Here is a 25,162-nt window from a genome sequence, read left to right as displayed (position 1 = left end):
GATATCAAATAAAGATCATTCTTTCTAAATGCAATAGAAATTACTGTATCATTACATTCGATCAAGCATTTCCCATCTCCAAATAGACAAGAATAACCATCTGTATCCAGGCGAGACACACTAATTAAGTTTCTGTGTAAAGAAGGAACAAATAAAACATCTCTAAGTACAATAATGAAGCCAGTGTCGAGTTCCAAATGAACGTCTCCTACTGCTTCAACGTCTGCCTGATCTCCATTCGCCACTCTAACTTGCTTTTCGCTTCTTTGAGTGGTTCTCGTCGAACGGAATCCCTGTAAAGAATTTGCAACATGAACAGTTGCTCCTGAATCAATCCACCAAGTAGATTTTGAATATTCTATATACAAGGATTCATTTACAAATGAAATAACGTTCTCACCTCTTTTCTCCATGATCATCTTTAAGTATTTGTGACAGTTCTTCTTGTAGTGACCCCTCTCTTTGCAGTAGAGACACTAATCCTTATCTACTAGAGCCTGTCCCTCCTGCGGTCTGTGTTGTTGAGAGTTTTTACCTTTAGAGGAGGATAAAGAAGAAGATGAAAAATTGCCTTTGAAGTTGGCATGCTTCTTCTTGTTCACATAGTTTAAGGATCCTCCAGTGGTGGACCTGATCCTTTCCTCCTCCTGAACACACATCGCAATAGTCTTTTCTATGTCCCAAGTTTGTGGTTGGGTGTTGTAGTTGACAACAAAAGTGTCAAATTCTTTTGGCAACGAAGCAAAAACCAGATGGACAATGTGATCCTCCTTAAAGGCAAGGTCCAATGACTTAAGCTTGTTGTTCTGATTGACCATGCGATGAATGTGTTCTCTAATGCCACCGCCAGTGTATCTTTCTGAAACCAGTTGTTTGATTAACTGGGTTGCATAAGTCTTTGAAGAACCAGTGTATTGGTTCTTTAATTTTTCAAGATATTCTATGACGGTGGCACAATCTGGGATTGAGCCCATAATTGCAGGCTCAATCGTGTTCTTTACCACTGCCAAACACTTCTTGTTGGCAGGGAACCATTTTGCATAAAGCCTCTCATAATCTGCTCTTGCTTTCTTATAAGCAAGCTCTGTTTGCTTCCAAGAAGCATCTGTGTCTGTGTCCTCTCTCTCAGGAAGCACAGGCTCTGTAGGAGTCGGTGTAGCTAGGACCCAATCCAATTCACCCATGATGAAATAGAGATCCAGCTTTCTGTACCATTCATTGTAATTATCTCCCTTTATATTGGAATATCATTGATGGAAAACATCATTGATACTCCTCCTGAAAAACATCCATAAGCGGTGAAAACATTAAATTAAGGTCAAATAAAATTTATTGCATATGTATAAATACGACGGTGGTCATAAAATAAAATATGCAATAACCTTGTGTATTAAAACTAAAACACCGTTGGGCAGAATTAGAATTAATAAAAAATTATCTATTAAAATTGAGGCATAATCTCTTTTTGTATTAAATCTTGAATACCGTTGGGCATAAATAGAAATAATACATGAAAATTATCTATAAAAGGTAATTCAGTAAAATTGTAATATTATCACTTGTTAACGTTGGTCAAAAGATAATAATATTACAACTCAGAAAAATCATCTATTTGCCTTCGAAAAATTTAAATTATCCCGTTGGTTTAAATTTAAAATTACGAGACAAGTAAACAAAAGCATATAAAAATATTTAATCTTTGCAGCGGGCTCCTTCTCGCGCGCGCGGCCTGCTCAGGCCCGGCCCGCGTCCCCTCGCGCACCCCCCGCGCGGGCGCTTGCGCTCGGGGCCAAGGCAACCTGGGCCCGGGCCGCGCATTCCCCTCCCCGCCTGGGCCAAAAGAGGCCCGGTCACGCTCGGGAGGACCGCAGCCGCACGATCAAGATCGACAGCTACGCGTCGATTTCGGGGAAACAAAACCCCGTCGCCGTTCGATCCCCCAAACCCTAATCCATTTCATTCTCCCCGATCCCCCGGCGCCTCCTTCTGCCCACGCAAGCGCGCGAGTGAGCGGCGACCGGCGGGTGGCGGCTGCGGCGGCAGCCGCGGTGGCAGCGCCACCGTGAGGCGCCTCGCCGGCGCGCGCGTCCACCGAAAGGTGAACGGGTCGCCGTCGAGGTGTCTCTCTGTGGTGCCCGAGGGCGACGGTGCCAAGGCTCGGGTCGGGCTCGGTTCCGGCGTAGTGGCGCCGGATCTGGCCGAGAGCCGCTCGCAGCAGGCTCACCGGCGGTGGGCAAACCGGCAAAAGCCGAGGTAAAGTACCTCCTCCCCTGGTCGGCCTCTGTTTCTCTGTTTTCTGTTGCTAGGGTTTGGATCTAGGGTTAGGGGTTCAGGGTTTCGCGGGTTTTGCACTGGGTGTTCTCTGGGATCTTTTTTGGGGTTATTTTCTACTTCATTTTCCAATGCTAATCAACGCAAATAGCTAGGACCTCTGATACCATTGTTAATTCTAAGTATCTGCTACCGCATTGATTAGACTAGGAAAAGCTCTGTTTAATGGCTTAATCAAGAGACAGAGAGAATTAGAGAGACAGAGAGAGAGAGAGGAGGGCGCGGAGTATACCTTCGTGCCCTAGGCCGGCGGCGGATGCAGACGTGCCCGCCATGGTGGTGCAGCGCGGGGAGCTCGGGGCGGTCCGGCCGTAGGCGTACAGGGTTGCGGTGGCCGACGGCGTGGATGCGTCCGGGAGTTCGGGGTCGATGCAGCTGCGTCAAGGGCGATGCCGGAGGAGCTTCCCGCCGCTTACCGCGCTCAAGTTAGATTGGGTAGGTTGACTTGTTGGTGGGGTGGCGGCGGCCGGTGAACCTCGTGATCTGAGCCGCTGGCCCCCACCTCCTTTTATATAGCGCGGCGCGATGGGGGCCCACCAGTTAGGGTTGAGCTGGCGCGCCCCCGATCAGGGCACGTGGGTGAGGTAGCCCATCGGCCCGTTAGGGTCCGATGGGCTAGGAGATCAATCTAACAAAGAGGTCATTAAGCCGCAACGAACAATTATGCAAGTTTAAACACTTCTGAACATCTTTGCACTATTTATTTTGCTAGCAGAGGTTGAATTTCATTATCACTGGATTGCTGTGCTATCTGAGTTTAATTCAGTTGTATAGAGGAAATTATTTATTTTTTCTTGAGTTACCACCCAAGTTTCATCTGCTAGTTAAGATTGCTACAGAAATTCTTTATTCTCTCTAGTTCTGGTTGTGTTTTTTACTAGGTATGGGCCAATAGATAGTTAAGAGGGCAGTTCATAGGCCTAGCAGTTCATCCAAAATGCCCAGTATTAAAGTGTGGCCAAACGTTAGTTGTGTTTCGCTATTGATGTATCTATTGTATATCTTTGTCCTTACACAGTTTTTGGTAATTTCTGCACCATTTTTTATGGTGAACATATTTGATGCACAGCCAGATAGTGAATTGATTATGATCCATGCATGGATTGGGGATAAAAAGGTTGAGGCAATGGCTCTCTCAAAGCCACCATATCCATACATGGCAATGATGGTCCATTCCTCCCCATGCTTCTAAATGTTGGTTTCTGTTGCAAGGTTTGCTCTTTCATTTGTTTCCTTGATAAATACTTTGACCAATTTATTTGCTCTGTAGATGGCAAAAGTCCTTTCCTTCCCATGATTCTAAATGTTGGTTTCTGTTGGAAGGTCTGCTCTTTGATTTGAATCCTTGACAAATACTTTTGACCATTTTTTTCTCCTTTTAGATCAGCGGATCATTTTTTTGTTCAAATATTAGTGAGCGGTAACTAAATGATTGTTTGAACAGGTACCAGGAGTCCTGCGTGAAACCTGTTTGCTTCTACAGAAACAATAAGGGAATAGATTTCTGCCTTTTGCTCACATTTGCAAAGTGAGGATCCATTAGAGAACAAGATACAAGATAACTATTGGTTTGATAAATTTTAATGCATAGCTGATTGCATTTATAGTCTGAGATTCATGTAAGTTATGGATGTCTAAAGGAACCGTCCTGCATTTCACTAATTGAACCCCTCTTGTGCAATGGGTTTCCAAAAAGGGTAATTTTAAGAAGTGATTATTTAATTTAGTTCTCCTTTCTTATTCTGGTTGACTAAAACTCACTTGTACAGGGTTGAGGAGTTCGATTTTGTGGAAGAAATTGTGTGAAGAAGCTCATAATTTGAATGCCTATTCGATATGCAAACGTTAAATGATTCAGATTCTTATCATGGAGGAGATCTTAGTGCTATATGGAAATCTCTTCTAATTGTTGTACTGGAGATAATTAGCAATCTTCCCTCTTTAGGAAATGCCAACAGTTATGCACTTTATCTGCTCCTGATTGTGAAGTGATGTCAGTGTTAAAAGTACCAAAAAGATGTGCACTTGCTTTTTTTTTGTTATGAATAGCAATTTATTTTTGCTATCATTGTGATAGGCGATATCAGCTTCTAGCTTAAATGATCACCATATCTGTTACAAAATTGAGTTTGTGTTGAACATATATTTGTGGAAGAAATGAATATATAAACTGCTGCAGGTGGATAAAGAGGTAAGACCTTTGTTTTGGTGTAAAAATGAATGATTAGGGCTGCACAGATGTGGAGTTTTTCCTATCTGGCTACAATAATATTACCAAACCGGAGCGACAACAAAATGGGCATTTTAGAATCAAATAGGGTTGTCTTGTTACCTGTAATTACACTAACATTTTAGAACCAAGAACATAGGCATATTCATCTGTAATTACCTGTAATGGCGGTTCACCTCCCCATAAAGGTTTACTGATACGAAACTATTGAATATTAAGTAATGTTTTGTGCCTTCATTATTTTTACATAACAATTAGTGAAGGGTAGAGTAGAAGTAGAGAAGGTTCAGGTTTGAGGGCAGGGGCCGTTCTGGCCTTTTTAGGGCTGTGACGGTCCTTACTTGGAGACCGGTTTCCACCAGCAATCACTAGATAGCCTAAGTGGCTCCCTGCACAAATCAGCCAATTGGTGTCGAAGTTCCTTACCATATCCTGTTCCTTTATTAGGCATTTCAACAATTTTTTTTAAAATAGGGAGATAAAAAAATAAAATTCGAAAAAGGGGGGCCGGTTGGGAAAAATTCAAAAAATAGGTACCTCCCGCCCGTTGATCGGGCAGGAGACATGGGGCCCAGGACCTCCCGCCCATCCAGCGGGCGGGAGGTTCCCCGAGGGCCTATTCGCAAATAAGAAAGTTATCTTATTCGCGAAGAGGTCCCTGCGGGGGTATCCCGCCCATCCAAAGGGCGGGAGGTGGTGCCGAGGGGCATCCCGCCCGTTGGTCGGGCAGGAGGTCCCCCCTGGCTATATAAGCCCCCAGCTGCCCCTAAATTTCCATTTTATTCAGCAAAAATCAGAAAAAAAAAAGAAAGGGAGGAGAGGAAGAGAGAAGAGGAAGCGGCGAAACACTGTTCACACGTCGATTTGGAGGTATATTCTCATTCTACCCGTATAATTACTTGAAAATAACTATAATCTAGGAAATATTTCTTAGAGTAGTTATGTTTTGAATAGTTTTTAGTATTTTCAATTATTTTTAGTATAATTTATATTCTGGATAGTTTAGAATCTGGAAAATATAATCTGGGAATCGCTGAAACTTAGGGTCGTTGTGTATTAATATGTAGTATAACTAGTTTATTAATGATTGACAGATATGTCTTCCGAGAAGGGTATTTTCAGTATATATTACAGAGAAGGAAATGTGATTTATGGGCCGAATGGGGTAGATTTAAGTGAATTCAACTGTGTGGTCAGAGGAATTACCAGACCGCACGAGAGGACATTTGAATCCCTATGCAACTGGTTAATGAGGGGATTAAGGATTAATCAGGCGACACACACTGTGAGTGTTCAGTGTGTCATAAATCGTACCACTCACGCTTTGATCTGGGAGCTGATGCCACTTGCAAGCAACGAGGACTGATTAACTTATTTGTAAAATGCAAGTCATTGGCAATGGCCACTGGTACTCCTTGTCAGTGTGCACCAGAACCCTTTGATAAACATTGAAGCTGCTCCGGGGATGAAAATATTGATGAAGAATTTGAGTAAACAAACATTGAGGCAGGTGGCACCGCAGCATGTTAATGCGTGGCTGATGAGGGCGAGAACATACCCTTTATTGTTGAACAGCTGCAAGACGAAGAACGTGAATTGGATGAAGCAATGAATGCCAATTCATCTGATGATGATGATGATGTGCCTGAAGAATGGGTAAGCAGCGACTTCAGTCATCTTGTCGTACATGACAGATCTAGCGTGCCTTCGGATTGCAGGGAGAATGAAATTATCCAGGGTGCGAGGTACCACTCAATTGAAGAGGCGAAGGAAGCTGTTAAGTGTTGGTCTCTCTCTCTTACGCGAGAGTTTAAAACGATCGAGTGCAAATCTTATAAGTACGATGTGGTATGTGTGAAGGAGGGCTTTCCGTGGCGGGTGCATGCCTATAAGGGTAAATGAAAAGATTATTGGGAATACTCAATTGTCACTCAGCACACTTGTCATTTGCCGGGGGTGCAGAAGATCCATCGCAACTTTACATCGCAATACATCGTAAATGAGATATACGGGATGATAGTAGAGAATATGTCATTTGAACCAAAGTCTATTATCAGGCATATTCAGGAAAAGTACAAGTATACCATCTCGTACAGCAAGGCGTGGAGTGCAAAATAGAAGGTGTTGGAGATGAGGTTTGGTACGTTCGAGGCTGCATATGATAATATTCCTCAATTGCTGGCCGTCCTATGTCAGAGAAATCCTGGAAGCTATTATGACCTAAAAAGGATAGACAGAGGAGAAGGTCCACCCTACATATTGCAGCGGGTCTTTTTCAGCTTGGGTCCATGCATTAATGCATTCCAACACTGCCGACCTCTCTTGTGCATCGATGGGACCTTTCTCACAGGAAAATATAGATTGCAATGCTGACAGCTATTGGAGTGGATGGAAACAATCAATTGCTTCCTGTTGCTTTTGCTTTTGTTGAGAGTGAGAACACAGACAGTTGGTACTGGTTCCTGGAACGGGTTAAGCTTGCAGTCGTTCGGGATAGGGAAGATGTCTGCCTGATTCATGATCGTCACGCCGGCATACTGAGGCCAATACTAGATTTGCAGGAGGGGTGTGTGGACACCGGAGAGCCGCCCAAGTAGCGTGATGTTTGCAGTAGGTGGTGCATGAGACACATCGGTGCAAACTTTTTCAGGCAATTCATGACCAAGCACCTTATGGATATGTTCAAGAGGCTATGCAAAGAAACAAATCAGCAAAAATTTAACAAGCAGTGGTAGAAACTTGATGAACTGACCGGGAAGAAAAGAAGCGAGAACGCAGCAAAACCAGAACTGCACAGGATGAAGCAGAGGCTTTGTGTCCTTTGCCAACAGATACTGCACGTACTCGCAGAAGGTCTGGATCAGCGGTGAATACCTTTTCTGAATGAATTGAGAATGAACCGAAGGAGAAGTGGACGTTACTTTACGATACCGATGGTGCAAGGTACGGCATAATGACCACGAACTTTACGAGGTTTACAATTGGGTGCTGCGAGGTGTTCGTGGGCTTCCACTGGTTGCAATTGTGGAATTCATCGTCCGCAGGTGTACCGATTACTTTAGGGATCAGTTCACTAAAAATCAGGCATTCATGCAAGATCCTAATAGATATTTTGGAAAAATGATGACAGAATATATGACTAAGAAGGCAGCTAGCGCCCAGCTACACCACGTACGGCAATGTGGTACACAGAAGCTCAAGTTTGAGGTAGCTCCCAAAGACAGAGCACGACGTGGCATGAGACGTCAAACTCCTGTAAAGGAGTGCATTCTTAAATTTGATGGAACTTGTTGTTGCTCATGCATGAGGCCAAAGTTGCTGCACATACCTTGTTCTCATGTAATGGCTGCTTGTGTGGATATTCGACATCCTGTCGATATATATATTTCCCATTACTTCAGAAAGGAGACAATTGCCAGCACCTGACAGTATGAGATCTACGGATTCCGTATGGTTGGATCGTTCACTGAGACAGCGAATCCTGTGCTATATATTCCAGACCCAAGATCAGCTCGAGTTAAGAGAGGGCGCCGTCAGACATGGCGTATTCGTAATGATATGGATGAGTCAGAGCACCGTCCGAGGATACAGCGCTGCAATGCATGTAATCAGAGTGGACACACGTATAAACGTTGTCCAAACAATAATGCTGGCCCCAGTTCTGCTGAAGCTGGCCCTACAGGTGATGCTACATATGGAAGACCTCCGGTTGCATCAAGGAGTGGGAGACGTCGCCGATCGAGTGCTACTACGTCATCAGGCATCGTTTAGTTGTAATTTTATTTGAACGTTGTTTGCTCATGTGTAATATTTGCCGCGTTGAGTTTGTATCAGACCTGGATGTGTATTTGTAATTTTAGTAGACCATTTGTAATATTTGCCGCATTGCAAAATGTTATCGCTTAGCGATCTTCATACGAGTTTTAGATACCGTAATCTTCTTCGTAAATTGAACTAAATTTTTTAATGTATACAAAAGAGTATGGCGAATAAATCTTGTATTTGAAAAAAGTTTGAATTTTAAATAGTTTGTGAAACATAAATTCTAATAAAAAATAACAAAAAAAATAAGCAGGGGCACCTCCCGCCTGCCGGGCGGGAAGCCTCCCGCCCACTGGCTGGGCGGGATGCCTGCCTCAGGGGTCTCTTCGCGAATAAGAAAGTTTCTTATTCACGAAGAGGCCCTCGGGAGGGACCTGGAAATAGCTTTCGAACCTCCCGCCCGCTGGATGTGCCGGAGGTCCCCAGCCCCACGGCTTCCGCATTTTTCAAAATGTTCCCAACCGGCACCCCTTTTCCGAATTTTATTTTTTTAAACTTTTTTTTAAAAAGTCCGCATTTCAACGAACGGATCGTATCCAGTGGCGGACCGGCCCAATCCATGCATTGAACCCCTCTGGAATGGCCATCCGAGCTCTTGTACTGGGCCTGCTAAACTGAGGCCCATCCGCTTGCCTTACTTCCTTTGGAAGCTTCTCCATTTCCTACGGCGAAACGATCTGGGTGAGGCGCCTATAGTTTGAATAAAAGGAATGGATAGTCAGGCCATGGCACTCCAGCGTCCCACCTAACCAGAAGCACCCGGCCGCCGACGAGCCCTGGGAGGAGCTGCGTGAGCAGAGCCTGACCCGCCCCTCCCACAGGAGTAAGGCTATGGCCATGGCGGTGAACCCGATCACCAGCCTAACTCGTCGACGAGCTTCTCGTCCAGACTCCCGACATGCACAGGGTCATCAGGATCGACGGGGTGATCCCGCTTCGCGATGCCGAGAGGATGGTCGCCGCTCTCGTGCCGATGGAGCGGAACTACGGCTGGTGTGTCGACCGCCCCGGCCTCGGCCGCCTCCGCAATGCGATGACCCTGGACATCAACCTCTAGGTCCTCTCCAGCGTCACGATCATGCGCCTCTACCGCGAGCGTGGGACAGCGTGACCATACAGAACATGAAGAGAGCGGGGTTCAAGGTGCAGAGGATGGTGGCGAGGATGGCTGGCGGATCCATCCAGCAGTCGGCCGACGTGTTCGGGACCCGCGCATGTGTCATCGCCACCAGAGCGGACAATGGTGACATCAACATGCATCAGGTGATCAATCAGGTGGTGGGCCTCCGCACTGACGCGGATGTGTTGCATCAGCTTTCTGCAGACTTCCGCGTCGGCCCAGAGTCGCCTGGCCCGCCGCCTCCCCCGATGTGATAATACCGTGTCTCCTGATTTCACAGTTCAGGGAGTCCTTGGAGATTCTGGTTTCGGAACTCTCTGGTTTGGTAGTTCGTTGAGTCCTGATTTTGATTTTTGGAACTTTTAAAAATGTCTCTTGTTCTTAGTAGTTAATTGCTTGCTCCTGTGCATAGGTTTGGGGAGCACAAGTTGTGAAGAAACGACTCTCTGTTCAGAATTTTATCGTATAATATGTGATGGATCTGTAACTGAAAGTGGAGTTTGGTCTACTTCTCTTCATCTGTTTGCATCAAGTGTTACAATCCTAAAATCGATGCCATGTAGATTCCTAGTAGCAGATTGCATGAGTCAGTATGTGGTGGTTTTCATCTCTCTATTTACTATTAGATGCTGAATCTTACATTTTTGCCTCATTTGCTCTAGTATACACCGCATCCACACAAATATATGGTTCTGGAATGCACTTAGGTTTTGAATTAAGGTCACTTCAAAGTCACAATCAACAATTAAATACATACTCTCAAGTGTTTAGTTTCACAACCAGGAAGCTGCACATGATCTTGAGGAGCACAAGTTTATTGCCTCATAGTATACAAGTTTGCAAACACACAGATATTATATATATGTTGGTGTATGTTGTAAATATAGATGGAATTAGGGACTAAAGTGTAAAAACTGTGAAGAGATAGGGCACAGTACTGAGAAGGATCCAGTGAATCATCCCTTCAGTTTTCGTACTATTCATCTTCCTCCTTCTCCCACCTTCTCCATAAAATAAGTCTCAAATCCACCACTAAATTTACAATATGATATCAGAGCAGGTTAATCATGTGGATTCCACTCTATTTTCATCAACTTTGTGGGAGATTCTTATGTTGGTGAGCCACGATTTGGTAGCCTCGGTGGCTGTTCTGTACCGCTGCTATTCTTTGAATCAGGCTCTACAACCTTTGCCTGGAGGAGTGGAGGTGCCGTAGTCATCATCCACATCAAGAGGCGTCATCATCAGCAAGTTTGTTGGATGAGAGGGGGCCTTGATTTGGTTAATCTTACTTTTGCTACAGTACTTGAGTTCATCCTGTGAGGTACTGTTGTCTTGTTACTTGCTATACAACTAGTTAAGCAGTATGACAGATACTATTGGAGTGAAGGCAACAGATTCTAGCATGGAGAAACTTTGTGAAATATTTAGTAAAATCTTTGAGCAGCAGCAACAACTTAAAATACCTTCGGATGTTCTCAAATGCACAATCGAGCCTAATCCACTCAAGTTGTGTGGTCCGGAGAGTTATATTAGTTGGGCTCGACATGCAAGATTAATTTTGAACTCTCATGGGTACGGAAATTTACTGGCAACTAATGATGAAGAAGTGATTGTCGGGTTTTATCCGGCTGCCCACCGAGAGGTATACCTAAGGTGGTAGGTTTTGGGTTGGGATGCGCCGAGATCAGGAACTCGAAGGTGTAGACAATACAAGATTTAGACAGGTTCAGGCCGCAATATGCGTAATGCCCTACGTCCTGTATGATGGTTTGTATTGCCTTAATGTTGATCTGGTGATCTTAGATTTGAGGGGGTCCCTGCCGCCCTTATATATCTGGGGGGACAGGGTTACATGAATCCTAACCTGATACTAGCTTAGGAATCGTACTCAAGTACAACTCGAGTAGTTTTCTTCTGTATCGACTAGTTCTACTCCGCATGCGGGTAGAATACAACATAAACAAGGTACAGGATACGTCCTATCCTCTAGCCCAATATGGACTCCTTGATGTACACAGCCCCGTGGCCCCTGGCCTGACAAGCCCCCGAGCTCTTCATAGCTAAGTACTGCAGGCTCTTCAAGTACTTCTGAAGCAGTCTTCGACTTCTTTCGAAGTTCCGTCTTGAAATTTCTCTTCGAGTACTCTTCTGACTACATCGAAGCTATGAGGTGCTCATGCCCCGAATTCTTTCTTTTGTATGGGGTGTGATGAATAATCGCACTCTATATGGAGTAGCACCCGAGCCTTAGGTTGAATCGAAGAATCAAGCTGAGGGTCAAACTAGTCTTGAGTCTTTTCTTGTTATCCTTCGAGTACTTTCGAAAAATAAGTAGTCGATGCCACGTGTCTCACAGCCCTCGAGCCTTGAATCCAAATCTCTCAAATTTTGGAAAAAAGGATCCCAAAAGTCGTGGCAAAAATGTTCCCTGTTGAGAAAATATAGTCCAAGATGATGTAATTGGCAGAAATTGAACTCGAAATTTAAAAACCTTTTTTTTCGGGACAATTAACCCTGAAAGAATGGTTAATCAAATAACTGCCCAAAAAATCCACCAAAAAACCACTCGTATTCCAAGTATTCCCCTTGTGCGACGCTTCACCTTTTGCACAGTAAACCACTGCTTGACCGCTGGTTATTTAACCTCGCAGTCAGTTAGGGTTCTTCCTGTACCTTCAGATCTCACGCCGCCGCCAGAGAAAAAACAAAAACCTCAACGAAATCTCACCCTGCTGCCACTCCTCTACCGCCCTGCGTAGTCGAAATCCTTCGAGCCATCGACCGTAGCCCCCGAGCGTTTCGCGAACAACTCATGGCTTAACAGATCCGAAATGGCGCCGAAGAAAATCAACTAGAAGGAACTGAAAGAGGCGCAAGCGGCAACCAGCGAGTGGTCAATTAGTAAGTGCTCTCGCTACCATCTCGCAAATTTAGTGCTGGGGGGTCTGCTTCAAGAGAGAAATCTCATCAATTGGCGCCTTGCCCTTCGCGATCCTTTCCCGATGGAAAATGTCGACGAGATCGTATCCTTTTGCTCTTTTTCTGAACGGGGTCTGGCCCTCCCCACTTGTTCGTTCTTCCATGACCTTCTTTATTACTATGGGATTGAGCTGCAACACCTCAACCCTAACTCAATTTGCCACATCTAAATTTTCATCCACATTTGTGAAGCCTTCCTTGGAATTGAGCCCCATTCACTACACCATGGTACACTATTGGCTACAGTGATGTGTGGGCAAAAGGTTATTATTGGCAACATATAATCTGTGGGTAATAGTGAGACCTTGTACCCTCACATTATCTGTCGGCAATGGAAGTATTAAGTAACACCTTATGTGTCGGCATTTCTACGACGACAGATAATGTGTCGGGAAAAAATGTTGACAGCTCAACTGTTGGCGTAGGCCGAATCACCTACTGTTTATGTGTCGGCGTAGGGGTGTCCAAGCTGGCGAAAAACATCATTGGCGCCCATTTTTTCAGCTGCGCGGGAAAAGGAAAAAAGTACCGCGCACACAACAAAACTTTCAATCCCCGAATCCCCACCTCCTTCTCCCTCACCGTATCCCCAAATCCCCACCTCCTTCTCCCTCACCGCAGCTGTGAATCCCCACTGCCCCTGCCCCCTCGTTCATCTCGGCGCAAAGACACCCACGGCAGCCTCCTGCAGCTTCTGCACGCGGGCAGGCACTGCAGCCTCAACCCTAGGCTGCTAGCTAGCTGTCTTGATTCTGTTCTTCCATAGAAATTGATTGGATTTGGTTCTGCTAGCTAGCTGTTGGATTTGGTTCATTTGTTCTTGCGCATGAGATGGAATTAGTACCTCTGCTGCCTGCCAGGCTGCTTATGGAATTAGCTCCGCTAGCTGTTGGATTTCAAGGTCTACTAATCGAACATGTGTGACCAGGCTGCTTATGATGCACACTGCTAGATGTGTTTCTTTGTGTCTTCTAAACAGAGCTGCTCTGCTAGATGTGTTTCACTATTTTTTTTACTTTGTGTCTAATGCTTTTAACTGCTCCAGTTTTAATATATTATGTGGTAGATTAAATTGTGTGCTGCATTATATTGTCTGCAGTTTTAAATTGTTATATATATGGCTGCAGTTTTAAATTGTTATATATCCAGAACCTTCCACTTATTATTTTGCTGGAATCCTATTGATTTAAGATATACTTTTTTTTGGTGAAGGGTACTGTGAAACCAAAGATTTAGTGAGAGTGCTATCAGTTCTTTCTTACCTTTTCTCATCTAATCATAGTCTTATTTACGTTTGGTTTCAGGGGCAAAATTCAGAGAGGACTGGACCAAGGACTGAAGGAGCAACTTTCTCATTTTTATTGAACAGTGATTGGTATGTTCCTTTTCTTCTAGACTTTCTCATTGTGTGAGATGAATTTTCGTTCAGAAGTAATATATGTGCTATAGACGTTTGAATGTGGCAAAATGAGATATATCTGAGGTTTGGAGTTGCTATCTAGGTGGATTTGTTCATATAGTTGAGATTTTTACTCAGCTTCTAGCAAGAGCGTCATGGATAAAAATTGGATGGATTTACCAAGGCAAACTGATGAATATATAAAAGGTGTTGACAGTTTTTTAGAGTATGCTTTTAGCAAGTCAGCTAAAGGAAACACAATATTGTGCCCCTGTAAGGTATGTAAAAACAGCTGTTGGAGAGCTAGCGATGTAGTACGTGAGCATTTGATTTGTGAGGGGTTTTCGGAGGGGTACATAACCTGGTTGTATCATGGAGAACCAAGCTCCAGCTTTTTTGCAAATACCCAACAACCTGATAGAGTAGAAGTGCAGAAGTCCAATGAAGAAGATGACATTTCTGATTTACTTAGAGACTTAGCTGGTGGTTTAGATGACATGGGTGACTTAGAAGGTAATGAAGAAGAACATGATAAGGATATGGAATCCTTCCACAGATTGGTAGAAGATGCTGGCAAAGAACTGTACCCTGGCTGTAGAAACTTTTCGAAGCTTCGGTTCATGATTAGATTGCTGCATATAAAATTTCTTGGGGGGTGGAGTGATAAAAGTTTCGACATGCTACTACAGTTACTTAAGGATGTTTTGCCAGAAGGGTCATCACTTCCAAAAAATTTCAATGCAGCTAAAAATATGGTAAAATGCCTTGGTCTTGGTTACACAAATATTCATGCTTGCGATAATGATTGCATACTATTTTGGAAAGAACATGAAAAGGCTAATGTGTGTCCAAAGTGCAAGACATCAAGGTGGAAATCAGAAAAGAGAAGTCCTAATGGAAAACGTGTGCATAGGGTTCCTATGAAAGTACTTCGGTACTTTCCTATAAAGAAAAGGCTTCAAAGGTACTTTATGTCTTCCAAAACAGCGGCTGATGTAAGGTGGCATGATGAAGAACGCACCAAAGATGGTTTGCTTAGGCATCCAGCAGATGCTCCTTTTTGGAAGGATTTTGACTCTACATATCCAGAGTTTGCCTCTGATAGTCGAAATCTTAGACTTGCTGTAGCTAGTGATGGGTTTAGTCCTTTTAGGACCTACAATTCAAAATATAGCATTTGGCCTGTTATTTTGATTCCATACAATATGCCACCTTGGAAGTGTATGAAGCAAACAAATTTTATCCTATCTCTAGTAATTCCTGGTCATAAGGCACCGGGTGCTGATATGGATGTTTACCTTGAGCCACTAGTCAATGATATGGTAGATATGTTTGTTGATGGTATTAGGACATATGATGCTTCCAAGGATGAGTGTTTCCAATTGCGTGCTGCCATATTATGTAGCATCACAGATTTACCTGGCCTAGGCTATTTGCATGGAGTTGTTACCTCTGGTAAAGTATCTTGTCCTGAATGCCACTCACATGAGTGTTCTCTCCAACTAAAAAAGGGAGGCAAGTATGTCATCATGTGCCATCGGAGGTTCTTGGATGAAAATCACATATTGAGGTCTGCTAAAGAACTATTTGATGGTACTGAGGAGCATAGGCCAGCACCTACCCCACTTAGTGGAGAGGAAATTTTTGAGATGACAGAAAACATGCACACAATTTTTGGAAAGGATCCAACTACAAAGAAGCCAACAAACCCACAACGTAGAGGAAAAAATGAGGCACCACTTACTTGGAAACGAAGATCTATCTGGTTCAAGTTACCATATTGGAAGAGTCTATTACTTCGACATAATTTTGATGTTATGCACATTGAAAAAAATGTTTGTGATAACATTGTGAATACACTTCTGAACATTGATGGAAAATCAAAGGATGGTTTAAATGCTCGCTTGGACATTAAAAATCTTGGCATTAGAGAAGATCTTCATCCTGTTGATGTTGAAGATAGGTTCTACATGCCTCCAGCACAATATGCAATGAGTCCAGAGGAGAAGAAGTTATTTTGCCAAGTATTGAAGAGTGTGAGGTTACCAGATGGTGTTGCGTCAAATATTCAGAATAATGTCCATGTTTCAGAAATGAAATTGATTGGACTAAAGAGCCACGACAACCATGTTTTGTTGCAGCAATTACTACCACTTGCTATACGAAGGATATTACCAACACGAGTAACTGCAGCACTAATTCGTGTGAGCAATTTCTTCAAACAAATATACTCATCTACTATTCGAGTAAGCGATATGCAGAAACTTGAGGCTGAAATAGCTGAGACACTAAGTATTCTAGAAACCATATTTCTACCAGCATTTTTTGACACTATGGTACACTTGATGGTTCATCTTCCTTCTCAAGTAAGAATTGGTGGTCCAGTACAGTACCGTAGCATGTGGGCAATAGAGAGGTACTATACTATTATTTCCATTAGTAGTATATATTTTTAGTTTTTAGACTATTGCTAAGCTTATATAGTGAAAAAAATTTCATTCTTAGGTTTTTGATGAGGTTAAAAGGGTATGTTCGCACCAAAAGGCATCCAGAAGGATCAATCTGTGAGTCCTATAAATTTGATGAGAGTCTTACATTCTGCTCACAATTTCTACATGGTTGTGAGACCAGATTTACTAGGCAAGTAAGAAATGGGGAGGATTTGGATAATGCAATGTCCAATATTAATCCTTTCTTCAGAAGCCTTGGGCGAGGATTGAGTGGCAGGTGCACTATATCTTTGGACTATAAGACATGGCTGCAAGCACATAGATACGTGTTGTTCAACTATGACAAAATAGAACCATATTTGAAGTAAGATCCTCAAGCTTCTTTTATAGATTGGACCCCCCCTTATGCATATATATACTTATAGGTCTTTTAATTTTACAAAATATTTTCAGCAAGCATAAAGATTACCTGCGCTCAATTGGCAATCACAATCAGCGAAAAATAAATAATCTTCATCATGAAATGTTTCCTGAGTGGTTTAGAAAGCATGTAAGTCCTTACATGACCTAACTTTAGTTTTTACAATTCTTTTTGTTAGACCTGATTGAAATTTAAGTTGATTAGAATGTTCTATATCACAGGTGGAAGGATTAGTTGAAAATGGTATTGAAGTACCGGAAGAGATGCAAATTTTAGCCAATGAGCCATTCATGATTGCTACAATGTACAATAGCTATACTATAAATGGATTCGATTTCCATACATACTCTAGTGATGAGGGTAGACCGTATCAAAATAGTGGAGTAGCTCTAGTTGCCCAAACCTCTTGCTTTGAAAATGGAAACACGGACCCGGTAGTGCATAACAAGACATATTATGGTAGGATCAAAGAAATCATTGAGCTAAACTATCGCAATAAGGGAAATATTGTGCTCTTCAAATGTGATTGGGTTGACAACCGCATTCAAGATAAATGGGTGAAAACTGATCAATTTGGGGTCACAATTGTTAATTTCAATCACTTATATAATGGAGGAGAAAGACTATTAGATGAGCCTTTTATTTTAGCATCGCAAGCCACACAAGTTTACTATGTTCAAGATCATGTTGATAGAGAATGGAGTGCAGTGGGTCGGTCAAAACCACGAGAAATTTATGACATGACAGCAAGCGATAGTGAACAAGCAAATCATCAAAATAAGTTCCATAGCCCAATTCTTGATCTGCATACAAAAGTGTATGACCTAAAGAATTTTCTTCAAGATATGGTTCATGTCAGGACAGACATTGATGGGACTATTGTTGCTGAGAAAAAGAGGAAGTAAGTCACAATTGTGTGTTGTAACAATTTCGTGGTGCATTAACAAATTCTACATGTTCTAGTACTTTTCTTTTCTCCTATACTTAGTACTTACACCTCTACACTGTTCAATTACTGAATTATTAGTATATATTTTCAGGAGGAAAGATGGTGACTGCAGGAGAAAAAAGAAAGGATGTTCCAGTTTGCGAATATGAAGCACAAAGAAATGCAAATGTCCTAGCCAATAACATGAAGCTCAAAGCTTTGCAGCTTCAAGAGCTTGGACAGGAAGTTTCCTCATCACTTATGACAGGAAAAAAGAGAAAGGTGGAAGCTGTGAGGCATCAAGAAAAGAGGACGACAACTAATGCTACAATTCAGCACAACTTACGAACAAGCTCGAGATTGAGTGCTGCACGGGCTAATGTACAACCAGGGAATGGGAGTGGTGCACCTAGTGCTCATCTACAGGCAAGGAATGGCCCAAGTGGTGATCTACAGCCAGAGAATGGGAGTAGTGGAGCAAGTGCTCATCTACAGCCAAGGAATGAAGGTATGCTTGTTAGCTGATCTATATAAACAGATTGTTGTATTTTGTTGGTCTTATTAGGTCCATTGTTTTGATGTAGAGTTAAGAGAACAAGAGAAGAAAAAAGTTAGAGGGCCAACTACAAAGGCTGACATATTTGCAAGACAAAATAAACCAAAACTCAAACTAGAGATAAATGACTGTGGCCAGCCTTGTGGACCTTCAAGCACTGAATTTGCTAACTTTATTGGTGCACTTGTGAGAACAAAGGGCTTTCCGATGGCACATGATGATTGGAGGAAGGTTTGCCCACAAAAAAAATATAAGCTGTGGACAGATGCTCAGGTAGTGATATTGGATGAAAATGATTTATGAACATTTTCAGCTTGTGATTTGTTATTACCCTATATGCTTATATGTTCTGTGCAGCTCTATTGGGATATAGACAATGGGTCCTTCAACTGGTTTATGAAAACAGCAGCTACAAAATGGAGGGAGTTCAAAGCAGAGTTGAGGAAGGTCTTTCATGATGATATGGAATACGAAGAACTGCTTGAATTGCGAGACGAAAGAGTGCATGAGGAGGATTGGAAGTGGTTAATTGATCATTGGATGTCTCCAGATGGAGCTGTAAGCTATAATTCTCTACTTCTAGAGTTATTATATATGAATCATGAGTACTATAAATGACACTTGATGATAGGTTCGTTCAATGAGAGGGAAAGCAAATCGGTCAAAGAAGACTCAAAACCATACATCTGGAAGCAAGAGCCATGCACGTGTTGGGTTTGAAATGGTATGCACTATTCTTGTAATTTTGTATCCGTTATTCAGATTTCTTAGCTGCAATATGATAATTGAATGAATTGTATGTTTTGTCATACAGTGTGAAGAGCTAGGACGTCCAGCACGTAGAGATGAATTGTTTATTAAAACACACACACATAAAAATGGAGTACCTCACAAGGGAGCCGAAACAACAATTGTAAGTCATGGAGATATGTAAGTGCATTTCACTTGGAGCTGAAACAACAATTGTATGCTAATATCTTTATTTTTTGTAGAATGCACTGAAAGATGCAGTCAGAGATCATCCTGAACTAGTAGAGAAGAGTATAGGGGAAGGTGATGCCTATTTCCATGTTTGTGGGCCAGAGAAGAATGGATATGTTCGTGTTGTTGGCTTAGGACCAACACCTGCTGAATTGGAGATGCCTGGGGCCAAAAAATGCACATCAACCAGGCTTCAAATGGAAATCGAAGCTCGTCGACAATCTGATAAGAAAGTGGAAGCTTTAGAAAGCCGTTTGGACAATATGCAACAGCTGCTAGAAAAGTTACTTCAGCAGCAAATAAATCCTTCTAGCACTCCAAATGGATCAAACAGTTCCGCTCATGTGGTAACTGGTCATTCTTTTGTATTATATATACCTTTGTTTTTAATGCAGTAATTGGTCCATAGTTGCAATCTTTATTGCAACATGCAGAATCGACCTACTATTGGGGAACAACTAGAGAACCATCATGATGATATGGGATCACGTGCTGAGGATGAAATAGATAACATGCACTTGAGTGATGATGAAAACTTGCTCATGACTAGGCACTCTGTTTTTTTTCCAGAGGAACCACATCATGAAGAGGTAATTGCTAAATCTACAATTTATTGTTTACCTTATGCCCATAACATACCTGATATATTGTGTTGTCTTTTTAATGCTTTAGGGTGGAAGAGATGTGATCTTGTATAATGTTGTGAGGCCCTATAATCTCCCTGTGGCTAAGGGAACTATGCAAACAACAAACCCATCATCTATAGTGGGGGGCACTCCTCTTGGCGTTCAATACTGTGAGGTAGTTGTCAATCATGTTTTCATGAGAGAAGCTATACTACCTCGCCCTTATGGAGCCTTAAAGTCTGTTGGAGATGCTCGTGGGAGATCCATTGCTTGGCCACATGACAGAGTAATATTTTAGCTTACATATATAATTCTAAGAAAGTTCTAGTCTTGCTCAACAACTTTACTTGTTACAGATCAAGGAGGACATGAAGTCTTCAAAGCTGTCAAAAGGTCCAGGTCCTGGTACGATTGCAACCTTAGCAGTCCAAACTATATTGACATCTCCACTTATATATGTTTTATATTATTTACTTTGCTTAACTTTCAATTCATTTCTTTGACAGGTACTTAAGTACTAATTGCCCATGCAATCACAGGTAATACATTCTTGCATTGGTATTAGTATTAGCTGGATTTAAAATTATGAATCCAATGACTAAATTTGACACTTCTATAAATGATGTCCATGTTTCTTGCTGTTGTATCACTAGTGCAACAATATATACAGATTAATGTTCTCTTGCTTGCATTGTGTGCTCATTATTCTTTCTTATCATGATAGGTGAACAGGCAACTAGCTGGTGGAGTACGTAGTAATCTTTTGGCAGTAAGGCATGTTACAAGCTTTGGAGTGACCTTTTGTGCAACAAGAATATATTTTGTGTGATTGTGTGGTTAGATTTTTTTTTATTAGAGAGAAGCTTGTATATTCTCTCCCAGTGGGTCATATGCATATGGCACCATATAATAGGCTGGAACTTATGACCTAACAGTTTGATATTGGACATGTATTTTGGTACTGTATTTGACATCTATCTATGCTGATGCCACCTGGTGGATCCTGAGTTAATTGTCTATGGAACCATGCATATTAATGGATATGTTTGTGCTGTGTAAATTGCTCAGTTTTTGCAAGTTGAAATGTCTATTTGGGTTGTGATTGCGTATACGGTGGAATTGTGATTTAAAAGATGATGGAAGGTGTACCCCGGTACTATTTAATGCAGAAAATGTGATTGTGGTGGATATATACATATATATGTGCATGTGCCCTGATGGTTCTACTTACTGTAGAAAATGTGGTTAACCAACATATCATGTGTCGGTGAAAGTTCTACTGTTGGGAAAACCTAACTGTCGGGAAAGGTAGAAACTGTCGGTGTAGGTCCCTGTTTTGCCCACATACTAGCTGTCGGCAAAAGTTCTAACTGTCGGCAAAGGCTAAGCCCACAGCTTCTACCGCAACGGTAATAATTCTGTCGGGAAAACTTTCGCCCACAGTTTTTTTGTCTGCACAAGTACCTTTTGCCCACATTTCTATGTGTGGACCAAAGTGTGTCGTGGTGTAGTGATTGGGCTCTTTTCCGCTATCTTTTCCGCATGAAGCCCCAGCCAACCGCCAAAAATCCATCTGTGATAGGGGGTGCTGGTATCCAACTTAGGCAACATGCCAGTGATAAATACATATCTTACAAATTTCCTTCCAATACCCCCGGGTGGAAACAGCAATGATTCTACATTGCGAACCACGCCCCCCAACTCCCTGTGCGTTCAGGCAAATCTCCTGTTCAGCGCGCCGAATGGACACTGGTGCCCGCTGAAGCAGAGATGGACCAGGTGAATGAGCTGCTAGAGTTGATCGCCACACACAAAGAGATGGGGGTAACCAGGGCATCCGTGATGTTTTCATTCTTCAAACGCCGAATTCAACCCATCCAACAGCGCCATACATTAGGATTCGAGTACATGGGTACTGAAGACCCATCTCGTATGTGCGTAGAGGAACTTGGAGACGACGCCGCACTTGTTCGCGTCAAGAGAATTCTGCTGGATGTGGAAACCGTCCCCTATGTTCCAGCGGGATTTACAGCCCAGAATCGACCACCGTCGGTAAGTGTTCGACCTCTCGACTTCTTCTTTGATATGGAGAGCTAAGACTGATTGATTAACTTGACATAGGATCAAACGGCGTTGTACCGGAGTTACCCGCCGCAACTCGATCTGCCTCGACCCTATCACTCGTTGCCCAGCGCCGCGGCTGAAGCAGAGAGAGCAAAAAATGCTGGCAACGAGTCGGCCGAGGGCAGCAGGGCAATCGAGGAGAGGGCGCAAGAAAACAACTCCTTCGGATCATCTGTGGATTTATCCGACGACGCGCCTCTAATCCCCCGGCGGCGCCGGGAGATGCGGAAACACAAAGCCAGCACCGCCGACTTCGTCGGGTAAGTGCTTGTCAAACTATAAAGGTATCGAGTTGTTCTGCTGAATACTGATGACAACTCTGTTTTGTAGTCCTTCGTCTGCTTTGCCCAGCCCCCAGCGACAGAGGGTAGTCGAAACACCCCCAACAGGGAATGATGCATCAAAAGCCAGATCCACAGGGGCTGATGGGGCGAAGCCGTCGCCTTCTCCCGCAAATGACGTAACAATCGCCGTGGCGGGTGCTGTATCGGGGCAGGTCGCGCGCTCGGCTGAGGCAGCTCCGCCGCCAGCGGTGGGTTCCGTGGCCATCGCCACAACGGGCGCTACGCCCGGTTTGCTGGCGCCCTCGGCTGGGGTTGCCCAGCACCCAACGATGAGTGCTGTGGCTATCACCGCGAGAAGCATCACACCGGCGCTGCCAACCCCCTCGACTTGTACGCCTTCACCTCCAACTGCAAACGCCGTGGTGAAGAAGCCACTGAGGCTGGCGTTTAGGGATCCAGCAATAACCCGATCTCACGTGTAAGCATTGCTCTGGATCCCGACGTTAGCCATGTATGAGATTCAAAATATCAAAACTTTATGTTGTCTGGAACAGGCCCGCAACAGCAGTGGTGCTGGACGAGCCAGGACTCGAGTTGGCTCCTCTAGCCCCCGAGCCCTCGCCCGAGCTAACCAGCGCACCGGAACCAGCAGAGGTAGCGGCTGCAGCCTTGCCTAGCTCACCGCCGCCCGAGCCCCAGCACGCAGAACGCGAAGCCGGTGGCGATGAGCAAGTCGAGGTCGCCGTTGACGTGCCCGCCGAGAGTGCAGGTAAAGTATCCGGCTGCCCTCAGCCGTAGTCGTCACTTGTTTAACACTTACTTTCTTGCAACAGCCGCCCAGCCATCAGTCGTTGAGGTGGTGGGAGCTGTAGAGGGGACTAGCGTGCAGCCCGCCCTTGGAGAAGAAGTCGAAAATATACTCCAGGCCATTAGCAAGTTTGCCCAGGTAAGAGTCACATGCCCTACTGATGCTGAGTGTGGTTGGATTGTTCATCACGATCCACCGGAAATGTGCAGGATACGAGCAAGAAGACCCAAGAGCATGCCACCAGGCTGGAAGAATCCGCAAGGCGCATTGACGAACTGACGCGGGAGCGGACCAACCTGGAGCATGCTAACGCCGAGCTTCGAGGCCAACTCAAAGAGCAGCGAAAAGCGCATCAAGGTATGATGGATCTTACGCGCGAGTTTGTATCATTGGCGATGATTGTGTATTCTGAAACCTGTTCATCACTGCAGAAATTAAGAAACTCGTAAATTATAAAGAAGAGCTACTTACTGACTTGAAGAACATGCTCAATCGTCGCGCAGATGAAGTCGAGAGGCTGCAGAAGGTGATTGCTGACACGGAGAAGCAGTTCGTCGACTGCCTCCAGCAGATCAAGACTCTGGGCGAAGAGAAGGAGAAACGCTAGAAAGAGCTGGAGGAGCTGAAGGCGGCAGCTCAAGAGCTTGTTGAGATGGTGGACCCACGGGAGGACAACTCCGAAGGCGAGCCCCCACTGGTAGATCGTCTTCGTGGAGCGCCACAAAGTATCTTGGACTTCGTCATCAAGGCCGCCGCCACCTACGTGGGTCACGCCTTAGGGCTAGTAAGATCATACTGGCCAAGGGCTCGACTTGAAGTACTCGCAGGGGGCGTAGCTGCCGACTGCACTGATGAGAGGTTCCGCGAGTACTTGGTAGAAGCCAGGCCAGTAGCTGAAAAAATTTTAGAAAACATGGTCCAAAACCGAACCCTTAGTGTTTAAACCTTTTGTAATATAAGAGACCACAGTTATCTTTTATGTAGCCTTATGAGAACTCTGAGAGTATTGTCTCATCTGAGGCAAAGACCTGCTACTTCTGAGTGCATCGGCTCAGAAGGTAGTCGAGATACAGCTCTGCACGTGAGCTTGTCGGGTAAGCCAGATGAAGTCCGACCGAGCGGATCCAACTTGCCCGGAGCGCGCAATATGTGGCGCAGCGACTAGGATGCCTCATAGCAAACAGTCAAAAACTACCCTGAGTATAATGACGTCAGGGGTAGTCGATACAGCCCAGCGAAGGGAAAAGCCAAACAAGTTAGATAAAACCCGAACAAGTCGAGCGAAGGGAAAAGCCAACGAGTCTGGGAAAGACATGATTGTCATCACGACGACACAAATGCGTGTAGCAAGAAGTCGATTTGAATAATATGGGCGTGGCCATAGCCTCCGCAGTGTATTCGAGAAATTACCTTTCGGGTCATGTGGCACAAAAAGCCACCCTATTGACCCAGAAAAGGAAAATAATCGTGGCGCGTACAGGAACTGGGGACAAGTCCCCTTAAGGGTAGAAACATCGCAGGTGTTGTATATTCCATGAATTGGGTACATCCTGACCGTCGGGGTGTTGTAGTCGATAAGATCCTGGTCTTGTAACCCTCTTGACGATGAACGGTCCCTCCCATCTTGAATTAAGCTTGTGCAAACCCGACTCATCCTGAACGCGACGAAGGACGAGGTCGCCTATGCTAAACGACCATTCCTTAATGTTGCGATCATGATATCGCCGGATCCCCTGTAGGTAACGGGCTGACTGAACGAGAGCAGAGCAGCAAGCCTCTTCGACAGAATCCAGCTCCAGCTGTCGTGTTTCATCCGCCTCGCCTTCTTTATACATCTCGACCCTTGGGGATTTCCACATGATGTCCGCTGGGAGAATCGCCTCGGAGCCGTAAACCAGAAAGAACGGAGTCTGCCCTGTGGCTTTGGACGGCTGAGTCCGGAACCCCCAGATAACGTGTGGCAACTCGTGTATCCACTTCCTGCCCTTTTTGGTATTGGCGTCATAAAGTCTTTTCTTGAGACCATCAAGGATCAAGCCGTTTGCCCGCTCGACTTGCTCATTTGCCCTTGGGTGTGCCACCGAAACGTACTTGACCTCG

The 25,162-nt window shown here is 44.1% G+C and overlaps 1 protein-coding gene across 3 annotated transcripts; it reads left to right on the top strand.

The window, feature by feature from the left end:
* The first annotated feature begins 13,790 nt into the window (after positions 1 to 13,790).
* Positions 13,791 to 20,684, top strand: LOC112901234. 3 transcript variants are annotated; one of them, XM_025970096.1, is made up of 12 exons: positions 13,791 to 13,860; positions 17,796 to 18,191; positions 18,268 to 18,512; positions 18,597 to 18,797; positions 18,871 to 18,963; positions 19,054 to 19,152; positions 19,232 to 19,567; positions 19,655 to 19,810; positions 19,893 to 20,132; positions 20,203 to 20,251; positions 20,353 to 20,385; positions 20,571 to 20,684. In XM_025970096.1, the coding sequence occupies exons 2-11, from the start codon at positions 17,804 to 17,806 to the stop codon at positions 20,358 to 20,360; spliced, it is 1,815 nt and encodes a 604-aa protein (XP_025825881.1). In that variant the 5' UTR covers positions 13,791 to 13,860; positions 17,796 to 17,803; the 3' UTR covers positions 20,361 to 20,385; positions 20,571 to 20,684. The 3 variants fall into 3 exon arrangements, with proteins under 3 accessions (XP_025825881.1, XP_025825882.1, XP_025825879.1); XM_025970097.1 differs by lacking the exon at positions 13,791 to 13,860 and adding an exon at positions 16,584 to 16,698; XM_025970094.1 differs by lacking the exon at positions 13,791 to 13,860 and adding an exon at positions 17,538 to 17,656.
* The last annotated feature ends 4,478 nt before the right edge of the window (positions 20,685 to 25,162 follow it).

Source organism: Panicum hallii, chromosome 7 (genome assembly GCF_002211085.1).
Source record: "Panicum hallii strain FIL2 chromosome 7, PHallii_v3.1, whole genome shotgun sequence".
Taxonomy (NCBI): domain Eukaryota; kingdom Viridiplantae; phylum Streptophyta; class Magnoliopsida; order Poales; family Poaceae; genus Panicum; species Panicum hallii.
The sequence above is the reverse complement of the archived record's forward strand: the minus strand, read 5'-3'. Positions and strand labels throughout refer to the sequence as shown.